Below are 22,641 nucleotides of genomic sequence, written 5' to 3' on the forward strand. Positions count from 1 at the left end.
TGCTGGTACATTTAAGCTCAGACTTACTTTTTACACAAACTTTAAAGCAGAAATGTCAGCTGTAAGGTAATATAGAGAAAACCAGATAATGGATTAATTTTAAAAATGTATCCCAAAAATCATCTGCCCAGTATAACATCTGCAGTATTTCTCTTTCTGTTCCTATGTATCTCATCATCTTCACAATGCCCACTACTCTTTTTATCAGCCTACATCACAGACAAGTAAAAAAAAATAAAATTTAACATAAACGCAAACCAATTAATAGAGGAGTTTCACAAGCTTGACAGATATTTGAAAAGAAATTTTAGTTATCTTTTACACCTTTGCCTGCTTTACCGAAAACATACAACACTGAGAATTCACAAGTTGAGGCTTTGTCATTAGAAGCCATAAATGATCCTCTAAACCAGTGGCTGTCCTCATTTGATCATTCAGTCGAGGCAAGCAGAACTGCAGAATGGCAGTAGTGTGTGTCCAGGCTGCCTGGGCTGACTTGTGGATCCTGCTATGCTGGGTTTCTTCTGGAGAGGAGCCTTTCTACAGTACTCTCATGGCAAGTGCAAAACTTAATATGCTGGGATGAGGATACAGGAACTTAACATGTCACTTTGGGTATAGACAGACTCATTGAAAGTGTGTAATACTCTCTTTAAGAGCTTCCATTTCAGAAGTGACTGGTAGCCAACAATAACATATCTAGAAGTCAGGAAAATATACCTACATAATTTTCAGCCCTAGAAATTACAAGGGAGCTCCCTGTTTACTTGCAAATGGCAGGTTTGGCTGCATAGATAGGTGCTTGGCTGAAAAGGAATTGTAAATGCTTTGACTCAACAGCTTTCAGTAGTGTGTTTGTTACCTTTCTCTTCTTCTCATGCAGGCTGCATGGTGTATGAAAAGCTTGGTGAGCAGATCTTTGGTACCCCAGGGAAAATGATTGTCTTTGGATCTACATCTCTTCAGAATATTGGAGGTAAAGGAAATAAGGAATATTAAAAAACAAACGCCAGGAATATCTCAATAATTTTACAGCTGCAAACAAGTCAGGTTCCTTCTCTCCATGACATCCAGGGACCTTCATGCTCTTCAATATAGTTTTGGCTATCATCTTGCATGCAGCCCTTTGAAAATACTGCATTACTGAGTGATCAGTAATTTACAGTCAGTCATAGTTTGGGGTTTTCTATCATCAGACACTGATGTGGGAGGGAGAAGGTTAAGGATGCTTCTTGGTATTTGTTCCACAAACTATTTTACCCGTTTTCTAAAATTATCTTATTCTTCCTCCAGCAATGTTGAGCTATCTCTTCATAGTCAAAAATGAGCTGCCTTCTGCCATAAAGTTTCTAATGGGAAAAGAAGAAACTTTTTCGTAAGTTGAATTAGTTCTGATACTTAGACTGTAGAATTTAACATTGTATAGTAAAGTTTAAGCATATGTTTACAAAAGCTCTGAAGTATTGGATACCCTTTAGGTTTGTCAAAGTAGATTTTCAGAGGAATATCTCAGGGGGTTAGTAAAAGACAAATTTGGGAAGGAGACGATGGATAGGGAATGAAACTTTAGCTACCCTTTTTGCACACCAGCTTTTCATGAAGAATTTTGTTATATACAAAACTCTTATCATAGAATCCAATATTTTACAGTGTTAGGCAACACTTGAAATATTGGGGACAATGCAAGTTAAAGATATTATGTGTTTCCATGAGTTCTCAGTCTCTTACATGATTTTGCCCCTGAAACAAGGTCCACAGAGTGAAATTCTTTGCTACTAGCATATGACCACTGCAGAATATTTATATAAATAAGATTTCTGCCCCTTATCTCTCTTTGGCATTTGCCAGCTACTTTAGTAGAGGGGTAGCATTTTTTTAATACCAGTTAATACCCCTTGCACTGGATTATATGGTGTGCTGCAGTGTAGTAGAAGGTCGTTGAGATTCCATTCTTAGACCTTCCTAGTATACTGGACCAAGCAATGGAAATAGGTCATACAGAACATCACTAACACTGCCCCTTCTCCTCTTTCTTTCACAGTAGGATGCAAAGCACTTTGGTAGAGGACATGCAGACTTGGGCTAGCTAGTGCATCCCAGCCTGCTGGAGCCTGGTTTGCTGCTCCAGCCCCATGCCTGGGTGGTTTGGCAAATGACTTGTGGTGGCCCCCCAGCCCCACTGTGCTCTCTGGCCCACTGTGTGATCTTTCATTGTCGTGGCAGGGTGGCTTGTGTCAGGTTACAGAGGTGGTGGTTCTGCCTCTCAGACCCACACACCGATCTCCATGGTAGGGTGGTACTTTGGTGACTCTGGAAATCTTCCCTACCTGAATCAGAGCAGTGCCATGGATACCTAATGAGTCTACAAAGCCAAGATGTGATCCTTTCTCTCCTTTTTTAGGAACTTGTAGGGTAAGGAGACCAAAGATAGTTCTGTAAGTATAGCAATCAAAGAGGATGACTGAGTGAGGAAAACCAGAAAATGTTTAGGAAGTGCTCATAGTATGGTTTTTTAAATGTTTTATACAGGGAATGGTACGTGGATGGGCGGATTCTTGTTGTCGCAGTGACGCTTTGCATAATCCTCCCTTTATGTCTCCTGAAGAACTTAGGTAAGATGAAAATGCCATCATGAGAATCAAAAAGAGGAACCCAAATGTTGTGCCACTGACAATTCAACTATAATAAGAAAAATATGCTCTCATTGTTATCTAAGCAGCCTCCCTGATCCAGAAATAATCTGTGTTCTGAGCATTTTGAAACAAGTAGGCCTAAATTAGTGATTGACCTCAGTATTAACCAGCTTTATCCACACAATTGTGGAAATTGATTTTACAAATTATAGTTAAGAGGGTCTTCATTTCATAAGGTAATTCGGTTTTATGTGAGGCCCATAAAAACAAGTTCACAACTGGTGCGATTACAAAAATGGTACTTTTCTATCTGCATGAAAATTTTTACTGGTGAGGTTAATTGGAAGTACTGGATTTTGAAGTAAGATATGTACAGAGAATTGCATTTTCAGATGTGTTTGAATCCAACTGCAATGCCAGTAGGTACACAGTGTATTTTTTAAAAACCATGCTGGTAACATTTGGCACCAAAGTCCATTTGGGATCTTCTTTTTTGAGACAAAAACCCAAACTCAGGTCCCCAAACTCAGGGAACCTGAGTCATATTCCGATTGCAATTGCACACTTTCAGGTTTTTTTCAATTATCACAGCCTCTTTTAAAAGTAAAGTTAGTTAAACTGTGGTAAAGGTGACCCTGAGGAAGTCACAACAGGTCAGAGCAAGGCTTAGGCTTGCCCAAACGCTAGGAGACTTGAAAGACTTTGGGAGACTCCCACACCAACAGGACATGCTCTTGTTCACAGCACATATTAAATGTTTAATACATTTGAATTTTTCATGCAGAAGCAAAAAGCAGTAAAAACAAAGATAAGACTAATAAAATTATTCTGTATGAGACTTGCTCTTAATTTCTTTCAGGATACCTTGGCTATACCAGTGGATTTTCATTAAGCTGCATGGTATTTTTCCTGGTAGTGGTAAGTTCAGCTTGCTTTCTTTGTTGGATGAATCACTTGGAATCAGAATTGTTAAGGTGTCGGCGATGAAGAGACTGGAAAAGTCCAACTGTCAACCAAGCACCTTATTCACCATTAAACTATGCCCTCAAGTGAAACATCCACTTGTGTGTTTTTGAACACTTGTAGGGATAGTGACTCCACCAGTTCCCTGGGCAGTCTTTCCAATGCTTCACAACCATTTCCATTTAAAAAAACAATTCTTAATGTTCAGTTTGAATGCCCCTTGGTGCAACTTAAGGTCATTTCTTCTCGTCCCATCACTTGTTACCTGGAAGAAGAGGCTGAGCTGGCTACAGCCTCCTATCAAGCAATTGTAGAGAGTAATAAGGTCCCTGCTCAGCCTCTTTTTCTCCAGGCTAAACATCCCCAGCTTCCTCAGCAGCTCCTCTTATGGCTCACTCTTGGCCCTTTACCAGCTCTGTTGCCCTTCTCTGGATATGCTGTGGCACCTCAATGTCCTTCTTGTAGTGACAGGCCCAGAACTGGAATCAGCACTCAGGGGAAAGCCTCACCAGTGCTGGGCACACTTCCCTAGTCCTGCTGGCCATGATATTGCTGATGCAGGTCAGGATGCCCACAATTCCACTGATATTTAAATTCTAATTTGCTTTTCATTATTATTTTAGCAATTAGCTATCTTCTCCTCTTATTCTAGGTTATTTACAAGAAGTTTCAAATTCCCTGTGATGGACAAGGGCTAAATGCAACATCATCTATCCTATCAAATAGCTCAGAACATATGTGTAAGCCAAAGTATGTTATCTTTAATTCCAAGGTATGTTTCTTTTTATAATACTTACTTTTAATTCACATAATATATGCACCTACACCCCATATTCTTATTCTGATCAGCGCCACAAAGGGCCTGATTCTCCGTGGTTCCACTTGTGATCCCATGGTTAATGCACAAGGGGTGTCCTTGCCCAGTCTTACAGAGATGCCATGGTGAATGTGTCTCCTTGCAGTCTTGTCCTGCCCTGGCAGTAGATGTGTTAAGGCTACGAGCCCAAGCTACCACTGGACAATAACTGCTCTCTCCAGGAGATTTTTCCTTTCCACTGCTGCTTACTATCCATGCTGCAACTGTGCCTTTAGGCTGTTGCTCAGTGGAGACTGAGTAGGCCACATCTGCCTCCAAAGCCCATACCCTCTGTCCTTCTGCACACAAACCACTTCTTTGTAACAGGGCACACATTTCTGTAGCCATGCGGTGAACTGGATTGTGAAAAGGATATGGTTGAAAGATAATCCAGCAAAAATCTGGTTGCCTTTCAGCTGGATGCTTCCCTCCATCACCACACAGCTGCAGAAAAGTCAGTCTAAGAGAATGTGAGAGGGCAGCTGTCTCTACCTGTAGGAGCAGGAGGATGGCTCCTGTCAGCTGTGCTGGGATGCAGTGTTCCCAGTGAAACAGCACCTTATCCATCAGGGCATGGTCCTCAGGGCCTTAGTCGCTTTCATAGGGAATGCACGTTTATAGCAGAGGTGTGCAAAATGTATTTTTTAAAATTTAACCCAGCAGCTTCAGTTGAAAAAGCCAAGTGAAGCACTTTTCTTTGGGTGGGGGTAACCATCACCCCAGATCCATCATGATGAACCAAGAATTAGTTAACTTGTTGTGCCATGGCAGCTTAGGTGTAGGTATATTTCAGAAAACTTTGAAGGGTAGTCTTCTTCTTCAGTGAGTGTCAGCATTTGCCTCAGAGCCAATGGAGGCACCTTGGAAGGATCAGTCATCTGAATTAGGAGCTGAACTCCAGAGGCTTGCCCTCTGGGCCAACAACTTGCCAGTCATTTTAGCAACTTCAGTGTGTGAGAGGAGAGACAGGACAGTTTCACAGAACAGAAGGACAACTGAGGTTGGCAGAGACCTGGAGATCACCTGGTCAAACCTCTGTGCTGAGGCAGAGCCACCCAGCACTGTGTCCAGTCCACTTCTGAATATCCCTACAGATGGAGACACCACAACAGTACTGTGCTGTGAGTGGGGAGAGGTGGCAAAGGCCTGGGCAAGGAAGGACCTCCGGAGAGCAACCAGCACATTTACTGAATCTGTTAGGCCTGGGGTGCACCATAGGATGTCTTGTGTGGGAACAGGATGCCTGTGACCAGCACAAGCAGATCTCAGAGGGCAGGACAGAGCTGCATGTAGAATAGACTCATGTTGTCCTTAGAGGAGGACCTGTAATTACCTATAGTTTCAGGTATGTGACCTCTGCTCATACCTGTTCCCTCAGGAGAATGGAAGTGCCTGAGCACTGATACCATTTTTGAAGTTTGGCTGAGGACTGAAACCCACCCAAGTTGTTAGTGGAGAAGGGGCTGAGGTCCCACTTGGAGGCCTCCTGCCCTTTCTGGTGACATAATGGTCTTTCTCTTTCCCTAAGAAAAAGCATGCTCCCTCCACAGCTCTCCTGGTCCTTTTCTTGGCCTGTGAAATTAAGGGATTCAGTCTGGTACCTTGAAATATCCATTTCTTTGTAAGTTCTGCATTCCTGTTCTCTTTTCTTACAGTCTGGAGACGGGCTTCCTCTTCAGGACTTCAGCCTTAGCCCCAAGGGTGCGCGCCCCTCTCCATGCCAAGGCAGGGTAGCGTAGCCGTGACCCACCATATGTTCCTTTCACGCGTGACACTGTGACACCGTGCTAGTGACGGTGGCAGTAGCTGGGCAGGCAGACCCATCCCAGGGGGCAAAGCCAGCAGCAGCGTGGCAGCCAGCTGTGTGCTCTGTGAGCACAGTCAGTGCTGCGCTGTCGCCACCAGCTCAAGACTTTGTCCTCCTGTTGAAAGCGCGCTGGTTTCCCCATTTCGTTAAACACATGCTAAGTGACAGGTCTTCTGCCTTCTCAGAAAGGCTCTCAGTGTTTAGTTGAAGAGTCCAGCAAGCTTGGAGCTGAGGTAGTTGAACATGGAACATTTCTTCAGACCACTGGGGAAAATACTTCTTCTTAACTTATTTTCTGAAATTCTCTCTGAACAGACCGTGTACGCTTTGCCCACCATTGCTTTTGCGTTTGTGTGCCACCCATCAGTCCTCCCGATTTACAGCGAACTTAAAGAGTAAGCCCTTCTTTTTTAATTTTTTTTTAAACAGTTTATTGTTTTGACCCGTTTTACATGGAAAGTGTTAGCACAGAGGTGCTCTGAGTCATTTGTACCACTCAGAGGTGTGCTTTAGTAACACTCATCAAGCATGCCTGTCAGCTAGGAAATGTGGCCTCCCAGGCGTGCTGTGCCCCTGGAGCAGGGGCGAGGGAGGTGGAGAATAATGCAATACTTGGGAGTTTTCCCTGGAAATACACAGCAGCCTGGGGAGAGCCAAGTTCTGCCAGTTGATATTTGGCACAGGAGAGGCGTGTGTTCCACTAACAGTGTTTGTTCCACAGCACTAGTGCAACTGAAAGGCTGTTGCGGTACCAGGAAAATAAAAGTGCTTTCAGCCTGATACTAAAAGACCTTTGTTGGTACTGTTGTCTCACTGACACCTCCAGCTGGGATGGGCTGTGGGGAGCTGGAGACCAGCTCTGCTGTGACACTGCTGACAGCCCTGGGCAGCTACAATGGGGTCCTGGGCCATGGGGGAGCCCCAGGGGAGAGGTCAGGGTCTGTCAGAGCTATGACTGCCCTCAGACATTTGCTGGGTGCTTTAAATTTCAAGTCACTTGAGCAGGTTCTCAGGTACCTGTTAGGGCAACCTTGTGTGGATTTAAAAGTCTGAATTTAGGTACTGGAGTGTTCATACTTCAGAATAAATATCTAAAGATTAAATGTTTACACTTAACCTATTTTACAGGTCAGCATAAATCCAGTATTTTCTGCCCATGGGGACACAAATATTTCTCTGCAGTCATTCAGAACATTTTGGGGTTTTTTTTCTCTCTGAATAATTTTATGCTTCCTTCATTTTGACCTTTTAATTTAATTACCAAAGTGTTTCAGGGTCATCCTGTCTCCACACAGATTCACTGTGTAAGCATGTACAGATATGGAGCAGACCCACAGGTCACACCCACTATTTTTTCACTTAAGCTCCAAGAAGGGTCCTTTTCCCCAGTCCTTTTCTTCCTTGTGCAGTTGTCAGTGTGTTTCTGTTTTAAATGAAAATGCATTCATGAGTCTCCCCAGAATTACTGTGCTTATGCAAACACCTAATACATTTTGGAACAGCTATGGAAAAATCCAGCCCAACCATTCTTATGTGTTCTTTTCTTGTTCTTTTTCCAGCCGTTCACAGAAAAAAATGCAGTTGGTTTCAAATATCTCATTTTTTGCCATGTTTCTGATGTACTTTATGACTGCCATATTTGGCTATTTGACTTTCTATGGTAAGTATGGGGTTCTTTACTGATTGGAGTGTAAAGGGGATACATGTAAAATCAATAGTGTATCCCAGCTGGAAAGGAAAGTCCCATCCACTTATATTAAAAGACTTTTCCAAATTATTTTCCTTTTAGTTCTCATATTGTAGGTATAAATCCTTTCCTCCTTTTTGCCTGTGGATGAAAAGCACAAGTGAAAGTATTATTTGCAAAAGGCATTTTCAAAATATGAGGGAGAGATTTGTTTTACAGAACTGAGGATTAGCTGGGCCCCACTAAGATTTTATTTTATTCCAAGGTCCTCACCTGAATGATGTGTGCATTGGTAATGGCTGAAGCATGCATATTGCAAAAGTTGAGACAGATTTGAGAGCAGGTCCTAGGAAATGAGTAACAAATTGGCCATCACAGCTTTTTCACTTTCTTAGTAACACTTCCGTCATAGAGGCAACAGACCAAATGTTTTCCCTGTGTCCCTAGAGCTGACCTCTTAAGGTCTTGGTTAAACAAACTGGCAGTGAAGGTGAGGAAGCTTTGAGTGTTGTCCCAGCTCAGCCACCAAAGGATGATTATCTCAGTGTTTGAGACTCCCACCCTGTCTCTTTCCATGCATATCAATTCAGTTAACAAACAAATTATATTGTATCACTAAAGGATACAATATGCATGCCCTAAAGGCACAATTCTTAAGTAGGATAAAATATGAATGTTGCCCGGGAACTCCCATATTCCAGTATCATGAGAATGTTGAAAAGTAGTGTCTTTTTCCATAGACTGTTAAGGGGTTACAAGACAGGTGACAAAGCTGATGTTTGCCTTTTACCTCAGTCACCCATCAGTCTTCACCACCCTATTCGAAGTGGCATTTTTGTTACAACCTCCTCATTCATGATAATGTCCCTTGTGAGCCACCAATTGCAAGAGAAAAACAATAAGTAAATATGAAATGTGGCTTTTTTTTCCAAAGGTGTACCGAATCTCATATTTGCTTTCTCAAACTCTCATTCTGATTATGAGGCCTTGAGTATACATGTGTTGAAGTAACTTGAGGTCATCTGTTCTAATTTTCCCAATGAACCCACAAATAGGCTGCAAGTGACAACAGCATCAGCCGTTCTCATCCAGCTGCTCCCATCTAACACATTTTCGTAGAGATGCATCAAATTAGCAGCCCCAGGGAGCAAGTGGGTGTAAATCAGCATGGACCCCTTCGCTTTGGCAGGGAGGAGATTCTGATGTGATTGGCCCAGGGATCTGAGGAGGCAGATCTGTGGCGCTCCTCTCTGGGAAGCTCCCACATCCCTCAAGGACGAGGGTCTGGAGTCCATGGAGGAGGTAGGGGCTGCGTCCTTCTGGCCCTCCTGAGGGGGAATGGCGGAGGAATCCCTGGGGTGTCTTGTGTGCCTCTCCCCACATTAGGCATCCCTGCTCCCCAGCACTGACAGCCCACAAGTGGAAGCTGTGGAGAGCTCTGCTGCGGCTTCTGCAGTGTCAGTGCAGTGACAGGCTGCAAAAAAGACACTGAGGGAATATAGAATTCCTCCATAAAATTCCTTCATTCTTCCCCTTGAGACCGAAAAGACCTTACCTTTCATATGTTCACTTACAGTGTTCTAACCCTCTTCTCTACCCTTACCTGGGTAAGAACAGTATTTTTATTGTGACCATTTCTTCTTTACACCAATAGTACTTGTCTGTTTGCTGTGTTCTCAAAAGTGTTGCAGTGATGACTATATTTACATTGCAGAATTACAGAAAAGAGGTGTTTTTCTTCCCCTAAAAGGTCACAGTGTGGTTGGGCTCTGTGATGTATCTAGCTGAAAGGAAAACAGACCTTCAACTGTAAGCCTTGCCCTTCACTTCCTACCTGGCTGCAGCCCGTGAGCGGTACAGAAGTTGCAGTCTGTGCTTGCAGGAGCAGAGTAAGCTCTGTGTTGCAGAAGCTGTGCATGTGCCCGGCTTGAAAACCCCACTCCTGATCTGCAGGGAGGTGGGAGAGCGTTTTCTTTCTCCTGGTGGGGATTCAGGCACTGCCTAGGTGGTGTTGACCTGTGGTCTCTGCCCAGAAGGGCGCCTTGGGGGGAGTGTAGGCATTTTGCCACAGGACAGATCCCTCTGCCTCCAGGAATACATGAGGTTTTCCCAAGTGCCAAAGATGGTAAATTAGACGTGGCCACTGAGTTCCCTTCAAGAGCTGTTATGTTTTACCACCAGCTTTCTAAGATTAGCAAGCAGAAGCAAGGGCCTAAAAAGGGGCAGCAAGTGTGTTTGGTGGCATGCTTAACAGCCACCCCTTTAGGTTATTGCTCCTGGATATTTAAAAATTACAAAGCAAACATGTAGGTCCCTCAGCAACTTGGTTTTCCTGCTGGTTAGTACACGCAGACCTGCTCTGCACTATTTATCACAGCTTCAAGGAAACATTTTGGCAGGAGGTTGTATTAAAATACTGCCAGCACCTCCCTGTTAAGCACCCCCTGTGATTTGTCTTGGCTGCTGGGGCTGCTGGCCAGCGTGGAGCTGAGCTGCAGGCTCTGCTGGCAGCCCTCAGAGGAGCTGCTGAAGGATTTGAGTGCAAATGTCAGAGCGTCCTGCTGAGAGCTGACCCGAGATAGGCTTTGTTCTCAGTTGAGAACAGGGGCACTGCTTTTTGCTGGAAGTTTATTTGCTGTTTAAACGAATTTAGCTCAAGACCTTGCAGTTTATATTAAGTTCAGCCATTGCAGTGCATGTGTTTATTTTTATATCATTTGGAACTTTAAAAAAAGTCCACAGAACCAATTAAAAATAGCTAATTTCACTTTACCTATTTTTGTATAAATGTGTATATGTAAGCAAGCTTTCATGTATGTCTCACTGTTGTCTTTTCTACAGTGAAAATTACCTTAGACTCAGGCATGTGCTGTCATGAATTAAGATGCATTCCTAAATCAGGCCTCCAAAGAATTAATCTGGAATAATGGGGTCATTGGGATTTTGTTTAAAGTGCTGTATTAACTCAAGGATGTTTCATTCCATACTCTTTTGTTTACAGATAAATCACTTGTTGTTCAAGAAGGCTGTTGTTAAGCAATGATTTTTGTGGACTAATTGCCTTTTTGCCAGAACACTTACCTTACTGTCTTTCCCATAGAGAATGTGCAGTCAGATCTGCTTCACAAATACCAGAGCAAAGATGACATCCTCATCCTGACCGTGCGCTTGGCTGTGATCGTGGCGGTGATTCTCACTGTGCCAGTGCTGTTTTTCACTGTAAGTAAAAAGACCTGCATGGTTTGGAAGTTGGTAACAGCTGTGCACAGCACATTTCTGCAAACCACAATCCAGTGGCGGCTGAGACTACAGTGTTGCAGCTACAAAAAGAGCTTGAGCTTGGATTAGTCTTTTCTCATGCCAGATGCCCACTAACTTCTGGAGAAGTTCTCTATACAGTAAATAAATAAATCACTTTTAGTCTTAAATCTGTTTTAAATTGAATCCACAAGGATCCTCTCTTATGTCACATCAATTTACTGGAGCAGTCTCAGAGGTGAGGTTCCTTTTAAAGTGAAGAAGGATTTAAAAAGGCATGTTAGAAAGAGAGGAATATCCTACTGCACATGCATATGTACCTACAGTTCTGAAATAACAAATTAATTTTAAGGGGTATTTCAAAGGACATTACTTCAGGCAACCCAAAATTTCTGACAGATCTATGCAGCACTTGTCACATGAAGAACCAATTAAAATAAACATGGGAAGCTTTGAATTGGCTCATAGACTGTTCTTGACAGAAAACTTCCTCTCTCTCTCTCCCCCTACAGGTGCGTTCATCATTATTCGAGATGGCCCGAAAAACAAAATTTGACTTATGCCGTCATATTTTGGTTACTTTGGTTCTTTTGGTTATCATCAACCTCTTAGTCATTTTTATCCCATCCATGAAGGATATTTTTGGAGTTGTAGGTAGAGTATCCTGGTTATGTCCTACTAATAAAAAACAGTTGCTAATCAACAACGCAATAATTAGCTGTTGCTGACAGTTAACAAAACTCTTTCATTTGAATTTTGCAGGGGTCACTTCTGCCAACATGCTGATCTTCATTCTTCCTTCATCATTGTATTTAAAAATTACACAGCAGGATGGATCAAAGTTGACTCAGAGGATTTGGGTATGAATTCCATTCCCATCGATGCAACCACCTCCATCTTGTCATTCTCTTTAATGTGCTAGGTGCAAAGCAGACCTAATCTGAACATATGTGTGAGCTCCTTTACATTCCCTCTGTACTTCAGCCAGCTGGCAGCTGTGCTTGCCCTTCTCCTTTGCTTACCCTGGGAGTCCCCTGGTGGAGGGGCCATGCCATGCACAGCATGTTGTGTTTTGGGGAGACCCTTCTCTGTGGGATGAGGTACTTCCCTGGCTGGCAAGCAGCAGCAGCTGGGTGCAGGAAGCCCTCCAGCCCACTTCAACAAGCCTTTCAGAGCAGCAAGCTCTCTCTGCTTCTGTGTGTTTATCCAGAATGCATGTAAAGTGCTCCATTTGCAGTGTTCCTCATGGTTTTAATGGACCTGAGTCAGACTTAGGGCGGTTCCACACGAAGCAGCCAGCTGAAGTGTTATGTTAGCCATTTGGCATGCATGAGCAAATAGGAATGGACCTTGGAAAGATTTGCTGTGGGCTCCAGAGAGTGCTGCAGCTGAAAAGATGCAACACTCCTGTGTATTCCCAGTCTAATGGGGCATGCACTGGAAGCATTGTACAGTTAGACCTTTCTTCTCTGAGCAGACAGGTAGGAAACTTGTTTCACTTTGGCTGCATCCACAGATCCCTCGACAGAAGGGCTGAACTTAGATGAACACATATCCGATGGGAAGAATATACTGATTTCTGTGAGGCTTTGGAAAGAGCAGAGCTGATCAGTCCTAAAAACAGACTCACTTAATCGTCTTTAGAGGTGATCAGTGTTTAAGAAGTGAATTCAAAGGAGAAAAAAAATTTAGTTTGGTGTTTTAATTAGTAATTATTAATGACAAATGGCTAATCTGTTTAATTATCTGTTGGTCTTGTCTTTACCAGAAGTGCTAGTTCATTTTAGCTGATAACTTTATCATATCACCTTGTACGTCTTCTTAAGAGAAGTTAACATACTTGAATTAATTGTCTTTTCTTTTTATTCGTTAATCTTCTCTCCTTTTTTTTTGTTTCAGGCTTCTCTTTTTTTGGCACTGGGGGTATTGTTTTCCCTGGTGAGCATTCCCTTGGTCATCTATGACTGGGTACAATCAGGAGGCAATGCTGAAGGCCACTGAAGTTCACCTTCTTCTCAAAAGAAGATACCCCTGTTTGCTACACACCAAAATCGCAACCATCCGTTCTGTTGTCTATTCTGCCTTTTGTGAGTTTACTCAAATCAAATCCAAATAATGATTATCCAGTACTGAAAATACTGTCATGGGAGTATTTTCTTGCAGAAAACAGAGCCATTCTTCCAGCAGGCGTGTCACTCTCTGATCAGCAAAAAGTCTGTGTTAATTGTCCATGACATTATATAGAGCATCACTTACAGAAATTTGTCCCAATTAGTTTCCCCTCTTCTACCCATGAATTGCATTGTTCCATTATTTTCCTTAGCCCTCCAGCCACAAGCTCTGCTCCTTTAGGGCAGCAGCGCCTGTTGCCATCAATTCCAACTGGAGTGTTGTCCGTTCACATCCTTCCCCCCTCTTTTAGCCAAAACTCTGCTCTCTAATTGTATGTATCTGGTTTGTTGGTTTGTTTGTTTGTTCTGTTGCTGTTCCAGGCACCATTTGCCTCACTGGGTTAAGTGTAGCATTCTGGATACAGGCATGAAAAGCACCACGAGAGCGTAGCTGAGTGCTGTGTAAGCGTAGGTCCTAAATCCGGTGCTTCTCTCTGATGTTTTGGGGGGCGCACCAGGCCCAGGGTTTGGTCCATTCATGGCTCTGGGGAGCAGACTGTGTATGTCTGTGTGTGTGTGTGTGTGTCTTTGTGATGCGGAGCAGGGAGCAGGAGAAGGACAGCCACCACCACCAGCCACTATTCCTCTGGCACACTTGAGCTGGAGGTTGACCAGAACTTGACCCCAAACCATGAGTACTTGAGTCTGAAGAGAAGCAGACATTTGGAGATTTCCATAAGAAGTCTGCATTTTCTTCAGCATTAAACTGTTTAGTAATGCCCCATTGGTCTCAGAAAAAAAAATACCAAGCTCCAGTTTTATCAAAACCTACGCATTTAATCATACCTCATGCCTTTTCCATACCTTGTAGGGACTGGCTCCTCTCTTGTGTCTTACCCTCCTCCCACTGATGTCAGTGGGGTCTTTGACAGCAATGGGAGCAGGATTTGACTCACTCTGCCAAACTACTAGATTTCTAATGGAAATTGAAATCTGCAACATTTCTTTAAATGAACAGAAATACTTTTTATATTTAAAAGATTTCATTTACATTTTTCATTAGTTCTGCATAACAATTAGAAGATATTCTACTAGTAGAAACACTGTAACTTGCCACAGTTGTCCACAGAATAAGCATTTGCCTAATGCCTTATAGCTGGTGTAGAGAACCACATGTAGAGACTCAAAAGCTAAGCAGGTGATCACTCACTGTCCTGAGCAGGCATCTTCTATTAGTGCACTGCCAGCAGCATAAACATGTTCACTTTATGTCATTCACCATGTGAGCTAAAGAGTGTCTCAGAATATGAACGTGGCTCCCACTGAAAGAACTGATTGCTGGAGGGAGCCCCGCTTCATGCCCAAGGGCTGTGATGCCCTTGGCATGCTCAGACCATACCTGTCAGTATGCAGTGACCCTCTTGTTCTCAGTAGCTGCTTCATTGACAGCTCCCTTTGTAACTGTGGAAGCAGACCATCATCAGCTGTGAGGAACCTGTCATTGCAACTTACTCTTTTTAAGGTTAGGGTATTTGGGATCTTGGGATTTCTGTGAGCTATTGAATTGCCCCAGTTGCCATTACCTTGTAATGTAACACCTTACCATCACTTGAAGTCACTCAGAGTTGAGATCACAGAACACATCTCAGGACCCTGAAAGTTGGTTTCTAAAGATAACATCCAGAGAGGTTAGTTTGGGGCCTTCCTAGAAATTTGGGCATTGAGATGCAGATTGTTCATGCTGCAGAAACTAAGCCTACTAAGCCCAGACCGCCAGATCTGTACCTTGGCATAGGCAGTGAGGTGCTTGCCTCTGATGCCACTTCACTGTGATCCAGAAATAAGGCAGAGTGGATTCCACAAGCTTCCAAAGTACTTGGAGTAGCCCAGCAGCAAGAACAAAACTGGAAACCTCCCAGCAAGGTCTCTGGTGCATCGTTCTTTCTCCCAAGCACCTCCTAGCCCAGCCTTTAACATACAAACTGCTGAGCTACCTGGAGCCCGTGCACTAACGTACAAGGGACCTTCCTGTGGGTGGTCTCAGACCCTTATCTGTGATGGTGCAGGTCACTGGTTCTTTCTATGCTGTTCCCTTATGGGACTGATCCCTGCCCTTATTCACAGAGAAGTCCTTACCACAGCGTACAAGACCAGGTGTTAGGCAAGCTCTAGGGAGAAGAGCCTGTGTTTTGTTCCTATCTCTTTGTGCCTCATTCCAAGCATCTTCTCAGCTTGGGATGTAAATTTATGGTTTTCCTTTTGCAGGCACCCAACCCTCAGTGGTCACTGCAGCAGAAGCCCAGCATCTCACTCCATTCTCTGACTCAGCTTGCTGAGGTTGCATTTCAGGTTTTGAGGTGCCTTATAATCTCTCTGGATCTTATCCAAAAAACCTAACTCAGACCTGAGAATGCTGTGCAGTGTTATCCTTAAGATGCTACCAGGCTCTCCTGCTTTCCTCTCCTTTGTCTTCTACTACTGATTAGTGAGCAGCACAGTGCTGTGCACTGGGGGGTTGTGAGAGACAAGACCCTGGGAAAGATTTTCAAGTATCCAGGTATGAGCTAGAGGTCTGATCTGCTGCACAGGATTCCAACAAGATCCCATATGTGACATCTCCCTCCTCTTTCCCCCCTTCCCCCCCAAATAGTCTGTAGTCTGCTGTTTGAAATATGAACCATTGAGTTTTGGCACCCAACTTCCTTCGACTTGAAGGGCTGTTGGGTCAGTGATTGTTCATCTTCCTAAACCTCCTCCATCACTATTCCTCTCTCTCCTCTTTGCTATTCTGCCTTCTCCTTTTCCCCAGTTTATTTGTATACTGGAGTTTTACTGAATAAATAGGGAGAATGAGCTGAGTGTGCATAGAAGTGGAATTACCCAAGGTACTGAACCACCAAAGCATGTCTTATATACTAAAAAATAGATACTCAAAATATTAAGTCTTTAAACAGACTTTGTTTCTGGGTCTCGTTTAAAAAAAAAAAAAAAAAAAAGAAGAGGGAATTTTGCTTAGACTGATTTACTGGCATCATATTTATAGATATTTATGGAAAGGAATCATGTGTTTTTGATGTCTGTGGTAATGAACGTGAAATAACGTGCTTTTTGTTTTCTCATCAGGTTTATACATTCTTAACAGAATGCAATAGACCCTGCTGTAACTGTCAACATCAGTGATGGATGACAATATTTGTATGAGGTTATCTGTAAAATGTACTGCTGTTATTCAGTTCATTTGGAATAGTGAACCTGTAGCCGCGATTGTACGAGTCCCACATTTTAGTTAGGATTTTAAGAGCACAGTGAAATGCTGTAGGAGTTTCTCTGTTGTAAAATTAATAGGATCCAGAGTACCATATCTACTTAGTAGGTGATAGTCTGCTTTCTTTTCATAGAGAGTTTATCACTGTTGTGAGCACTGCAAATGTCATAGACTGTATGCAAAATTGCTCCTAATAACTGCAACAAAAAACTTTAAAATTCTTATTTGTGTAGTAGCAACAATCGAGTGGTGAGGGACAAGGAAGGACTAATTAGAAGCAGGGATTACTAATAAGATTATGAGTTAATCCTACACTCAAAAGACAGCCTTGCTGCCTCTCCTAGTCCACAGCACATTGCAAAGAAAATATTTATGGGCTTACAGCAGCTGTAATACAGCTGCCCTTCTCTGTCCAATGGCAAACATGCCTAGGTAGTAAAACACAGTAAATTGTTATTTGAGAACAGTATCTCGGGGCAGTGACCTCTCTGGGTGATGCGTGCTCCTGGTCAGAGGGCCAATGCCAAATCTGTGCACCAGCACAGACCTTTTGTAGAGCTGACATAGACCAAGGGGTGCCTGGCACATGTGCAAGCCTAGGGCACAAGAGCTGGCGTCATCCTGTGAGGTCACGGATGGGGATGCTCATCCACTCCGAGGGCTGCTCTTCTGAGCCACATATGAACCCCAAGCCTGTGCTCCACCTGAAACAGGTCACACGTGCAAGTGTGGGTTGGATGGTGTGTGGGTTTTGTCTGTACATCTGCCTTACAATGCATAAGCGCAACACAGCTCTCTGATACTGAGTATTAAATAGTAACAATTAATGGTATGTCTAGTTTAAATTTATACATTTCTTTGCTTGAACCTTACATTAAGGCTAAAGAGCACCTTGGTCAAAACAAAACTTTCATGTGGTGGTGTCCCACCTCCAGTCCTACTGCCCCACCCCAGCGCCTGTAGGAGAAAGGCACCACAGAATGTACTCAGCTCCATCAGCAGCTCCATGAGATGGCTTTATCAGCTGGCGCCACGGTGCTTTCATAAACAAATCCCAGAGCCCCTGGCGTCAGAAAGTCCTTATTTCCTGTAACATACAGCAAAGAATGTTTTATTTGTATCTAATGTAAGGATTTCTGTAATGAACTGTGAAAAAAAAAAAAAAGATAATGAATTAATAAAAGGTACAGGGCTGGAAAGTCTAGAATTCACAAATTGTACGCATACCTATGTTTCTGAAGACAAATCTATGCAGTTGTGTTGTAGGAAATTTCATTTTTATGTACATATATATTGTAAATAAATAGGATGCTGTATATTTTTGCAGTTGGTTATCCCCTATGAATGGAAGTGTTGAGATAGGCTCTGCATATTAAGAATAATTTTAACAGAAATACAAATACTTTAGCTTCTTAGCAAAATGTATATCCTTTTCTTTCTCCCAAGAGTTCACAAGTTAAATCCTAAACTTGAAATTATAATTACATCCCTAATGTAAAAAGAGAAATAAAAGGTCCAGTTAAATTGCTAGGATTAATTCCAGCGCATGACTCCCTGTTTTCTCAACAGCAAGTCTACCAGTCTTCCTGTTGGGTAAAATATCTCCCTTGTTAAAGGGCCCCTTTGGTACCCAGATCCCTCTTACCTTCTCAGCCGGGGTCAGTTGGGAGTAAGGTGCTGAGAAGGGTTTATGGAAGAAACCACGGCAAGCTGCAGCCAGCAGTTTGACCTAGCATTATGCTGTGTTGTATCCAGGCGTGTATTTACTCAACTAGTACAAACAGAAGTCAGGGCAGAGCTTCTGCATTTCCATTTTCAGCCACCAGAAATGCCAGTAGTTCAGAAAAAAAAAGTATGACAAGCCAGGGTTCAGCAGCAACCAGAGAAATTGGTGCCATTTCCAGCTCCCTCCCCTCCGGCAGAGTCCTGTGCCTGGTCTGCCTCAGACCCTGCTGCTCTCATGCGACCAAAATGCTGGTACCTGAGGCTGCCAAGAGCTTCCCTGGCCAGGGACTGCTTGCACATCCCACTCTGTGAACAGGCAGAGGTCATTGGATAGCTGTGTCCAGGGGTGAGGGCTGGGTATCTCCTGAGAGTGCATCCATCAGAGGCCTTGCATAGACTTTCTTACTGGTAAAGCATGGAAATGTTTTTTTCGGGACTGCTGAAAAATGGAGGTTAAGAAATGCATCTAAAAATAATTGTGGGTTTTTTCCGTGTTTATTTTATGGGCTTGGATGAAAATGAAACTTGAAATAACATTTGCTTTTATCGTGAGCACAAATTTGAGGGGAAAACCCTATATACAGTCAGTTCTACAGAGCTTTTCAAATTAATACCAGTGTATGTTTTGTTTTCAGTGTTATAGCCAACAAAATATAAACTGAAAAGGTATTTTTCCACTAGGCTTGAACTTTACATTGTTTATAGAAACCTTGTTTTAGTGTCCCAACATATGCTAAGGCTCACACAGATCCAGTATAAACGATGTTGTTTGAATGATGTATGCTTCAGACAAGCTCATGTCTAATAGATTGTTGAAGTGAGTCATCGGTAATATTTTGCTCCTTTTAACATCACCTGTTAACTTTGTGCTGCTCATATCCAAATAAACAACACCGTTTCTCAGTTTCTATGTGTAAATAAAATGTATCAAGTTCTATGATCTCTCTGTTACCTCTTGGTTTTTAAACATTAAAATTGGGATCTTAATTAATGTTGGGACCATACTCATTTTTCCAAAGGGATGAAAATGTATCATTTTAATGGCTTGAACAGCAAATGCTCTCTTACTCTTTATCCAAGTATTTTCGCTGAATTTAGGGCATGCAGTTCTTGCAAAGCCAACTACATTAGATTTGGTGCAGTATGTACAGCAAAGCATTAACAGACAGCTATAGAACGTTAAGGTGAAGTTTTTGAAACAGTTTTAGAGGGACCTGGAGCTTGGACAGATGGTTACTATAGCCTGCGGTTGCTGAAGATGACAGCATTCCTTAAGGCCAGTACTTGTTTTTGCCTGCTTCTAGAAGACTGTCTGAATGCTTGCCAGTCTGTTTCAAGGTCAAATCAGGCAATTTAACTTAAAGGGCTGCTGTTAAATGGGGTTTTAGATGTCAAACTGATGCCTGAAGTGACCGAACCCCTGCCAGACTTTTCTCAGCTATGGAAGCAGAAGCTGTTAGCAGATGTTTGAGGAGGATATCCAAAAGCAGTAATGTCTTACGCAGCTGTTTCTGCCAAAGTACCTTTGTCAAAGCTTTAAAGGGCCTGGAAAGTGCTACCCTTTTTGCCTTTGACCACTAATTTTACTAGTGTTCAGATTATAGTGACCACCTACAAAAAGGCTTCTTGGCTAGAGTCCAAACAACTGAAGAGCATATCTGACTGCATGGCATGAGTACAGCTCCCCAGGCTCCTCTGCAGAAGTGATGAGACCATTTAGAGGATCCTTGGAAGCCATTGTTTGGTCCCCAAGCCCAGGGATGTATCCTAAAGCCATAAACCTGGGAGCACAGAGGAACAAGCTTCTGCACTGGACTGGTCTAATAGTCTCTTCTGTTTGGCATACATTTGCACACACTTCTCTACCCAGCCAAACTTAATCCTATCATAGCTATATCTTAAAACATAGGAACATAATTTATGGAGCAAAGGAAAAAAGAGAAACTATAGTTCTTTTTTCTCCTTGCTTGCAGAGACTACCACAAATATCTGTTGCCTTCTGCAGTGCAGTCTGACAGCTTCACCTGAAGGTCACCTAAAACCACACAGCCAAAGTTAAAAACACCAATCTCCTTTCCAGCCACATGTTTCTACTTTTGGCTTGTATCCCCAAAGTCAGCATCGTCTCTTGAGTACATCTGACCAGTCCCTGTTTATGAGTGGGAAAAAAAAAAAGAAGAATTAATATTTCCTAGGGCAAGCAATGCTTTTATCTGAAGGAAGACATTCCTCCATATTGTTCAAGTGTGTTGTTGGTTTGAGTTAAATTCATGTAAAATTGCATTTAGTCTTCAAGCTGAAGCCCAAATTCAAGCCACTGTTAAGATGTCCCATTCTCCACTACACTAAGAGCTGGGAGTAAGAACTCATGCCGACTTCAGGAAGTGTGGAGGAAGTCGAGATGGTCGGAACAGGCACAAATGATCAGACCATTTCTAAGACTTTCTGACCACAAACTTAATATGGGTTTAGTTTCCTGTGAGGAAGCTTCCTTCCCTGTTCTCAGCCCTGTGCAGGAGAGCAGCACCCTTTTTTTTGCAGTCAGTTCTGTTAAGGATCTCTGGCTGAAATACTAACTTCCTAACACAAATCCCAGTGCAGTTAGACAGAAGTTTTCAAGAAACCCAGCATCTGCGTTTTGTAAATATTAAGTGCCATGAATTTCTCTTTCGGCTTACAGTTGTGGAAAATGGAGACTCTTAAAGCTGTCAGTGTTACTAAATTTCATGGCACCGGCAAGGGATGGTGCTGCTGGCTTAGTGTGCCTCAACTTTGTCATGGCTCGCTGCCTGAAAAATGTGAGGTTATTGGTATTCTTAGAAAATGCTGTTGATCAGCTGAGGCTTAGACAATATGCCTGGGAAAGTAAACCATGAAGGCTGAGGTGGCACAGGCCAGCTCTGTCTGAGAGTCAATCTGCAGATAAAGCCACACTGAGAATTCCCTGAGCTATGGGCCCACGGAAGCTGCTGTCCTGGAAAAATGGAGGAAAGTGTATCATCAACATGAGTCAGAATGCACCCCAGAGACAAGAACCACGTCCCTCCTTAAAAATGCTACCTGGCTTAAAATGTCAGGTCCTTTTCCCAGAGGTAACCAGATCCCCTTCGTCCTGCCTGACACATTTTCTTGGTTTAAGACAATGTAAAGAAGTGGACACTCTAAAAATGAGTTACCTCCCCTTAGTTCCAATCAATCTATTTCCACCAATAAAGAACTAATACCAGTAGATACAAGTGGAAAAATTGAGTTACTAACAAGTGAAACAGCAACAGGCAAAAAATAGCAGTGAATAATTACTAAATACAAAATTGCTAAATCACAAGCTGCACAGGAACAAAGAGACACTCAAATTGGCAGGGTACCATCCCCTTCCTAGATAGCAGCCCCCACTGCCAACTGCAAATGGGGAGACAAAGGGAAACCAGTGTCAGACCCGACCCTTTGAAAGGGATTCGTGCCCCTGACCGTCCTGCAGTTGGACTTCTGGCTGTGCTGCTGGGCCGTAAACAGACAGTAGTGATTTTTTTGGACACAGACAGATATGTCCAAATATCTGGGATATGGGATACAATAGCATTTTGGGTTACCTAGGACACATGTACCCTTGGGAGAATGTTTGCCCATTGGGCAGCAAACCTGAAGCACTGACCTCTTGCCAGTTATGAAAAGCTGGTGGAATTTACCTAGCTTTTGGTGGGGATCATCACTTCAGACTAAACTCCTTGTATGTACTAAGTACTGACCGTACCCTTGACATGCTCCCATGTGGTCTTCCTTCCTGGACACTTTTTGGGACTCATGTTCAGGTAAGTCCCCAAAAATTACTCTTTCCAAACCCCACTGTTTTCCCAGCAGTGCTCACTTTAAGTTTTGCAACAGCTGGCCCATCCTTGTTGCTGCCCACTATAGACCTGCCCCACAGCCCAGGCAAACCTGCCAGCTCCCCTCACCTTGCTTAGGAGGGGTTTGCTTAACCATTCCCCTTGCACAGCACTGGATGGCAACAACCCTTGCACAGAGTTGTTTGACAGTGATTACAGGGGTAAAACCAAGTATCAGACGTGGGAGCATCTGCAGCTGCCATTTCTTCTCTTTGGGCTCATGTCATGAGCTCATCCTGGTAAGCAGCTGATGGGGCTCAGACAGGAGGGTCTGTTGCCCACATGTCTCCCTGGCTGCCAGTTCCAGCCCATCAGAGCTGGGTGTGCAGTCTGTTACAGAGATGGGAGCACCACTGCAGGAGCCAAGTGCATTGAGGATAAAAAAACTGTTGTTCTAGCCCAGGTAATTATAAGGGAACATAGCAGAGTCAGGCATCAAGGTATTGGAAAGT

General features: G+C 43.2%; 1 protein-coding gene across 2 annotated transcripts in view; it reads left to right on the plus strand.

Annotated features, from left to right (window-relative positions):
* The window catches only part of SLC38A1 (solute carrier family 38 member 1), a 42,695-nt gene extending 23,399 nt beyond the window's left edge, over positions 1–19,296 (plus strand). Inside the window, exons 6-17 of one of the 2 annotated variants that reach the window (XR_004061173.1) lie at positions 884–976; positions 1,294–1,375; positions 2,530–2,612; positions 3,493–3,551; positions 4,249–4,368; positions 6,575–6,654; positions 7,819–7,919; positions 11,047–11,165; positions 11,717–11,858; positions 11,967–12,064; positions 13,104–13,291; positions 16,439–16,942. Coding sequence is in view for 1 of the 2 variants with exons in the window: in XM_030959414.1 (XP_030815274.1) it covers positions 884–976; positions 1,294–1,375; positions 2,530–2,612; positions 3,493–3,551; positions 4,249–4,368; positions 6,575–6,654; positions 7,819–7,919; positions 11,047–11,165; positions 11,717–11,858; positions 11,967–12,064; positions 13,104–13,205 (1,079 nt within the window). In the remaining variant the exon portion in view is untranslated. Of the gene's footprint in view, positions 1–883; positions 977–1,293; positions 1,376–2,529; positions 2,613–3,492; positions 3,552–4,248; positions 4,369–6,574; positions 6,655–7,818; positions 7,920–11,046; positions 11,166–11,716; positions 11,859–11,966; positions 12,065–13,103 lie in introns of both variants that reach the window. The other variant, XM_030959414.1, reaches the window with a different exon arrangement.
* The last annotated feature ends 3,345 nt before the right edge of the window (positions 19,297–22,641 follow it).

This window comes from Camarhynchus parvulus, chromosome 1A (genome assembly GCF_901933205.1).
Source record: "Camarhynchus parvulus chromosome 1A, STF_HiC, whole genome shotgun sequence".
Classification (NCBI taxonomy): domain Eukaryota; kingdom Metazoa; phylum Chordata; class Aves; order Passeriformes; family Thraupidae; genus Camarhynchus; species Camarhynchus parvulus.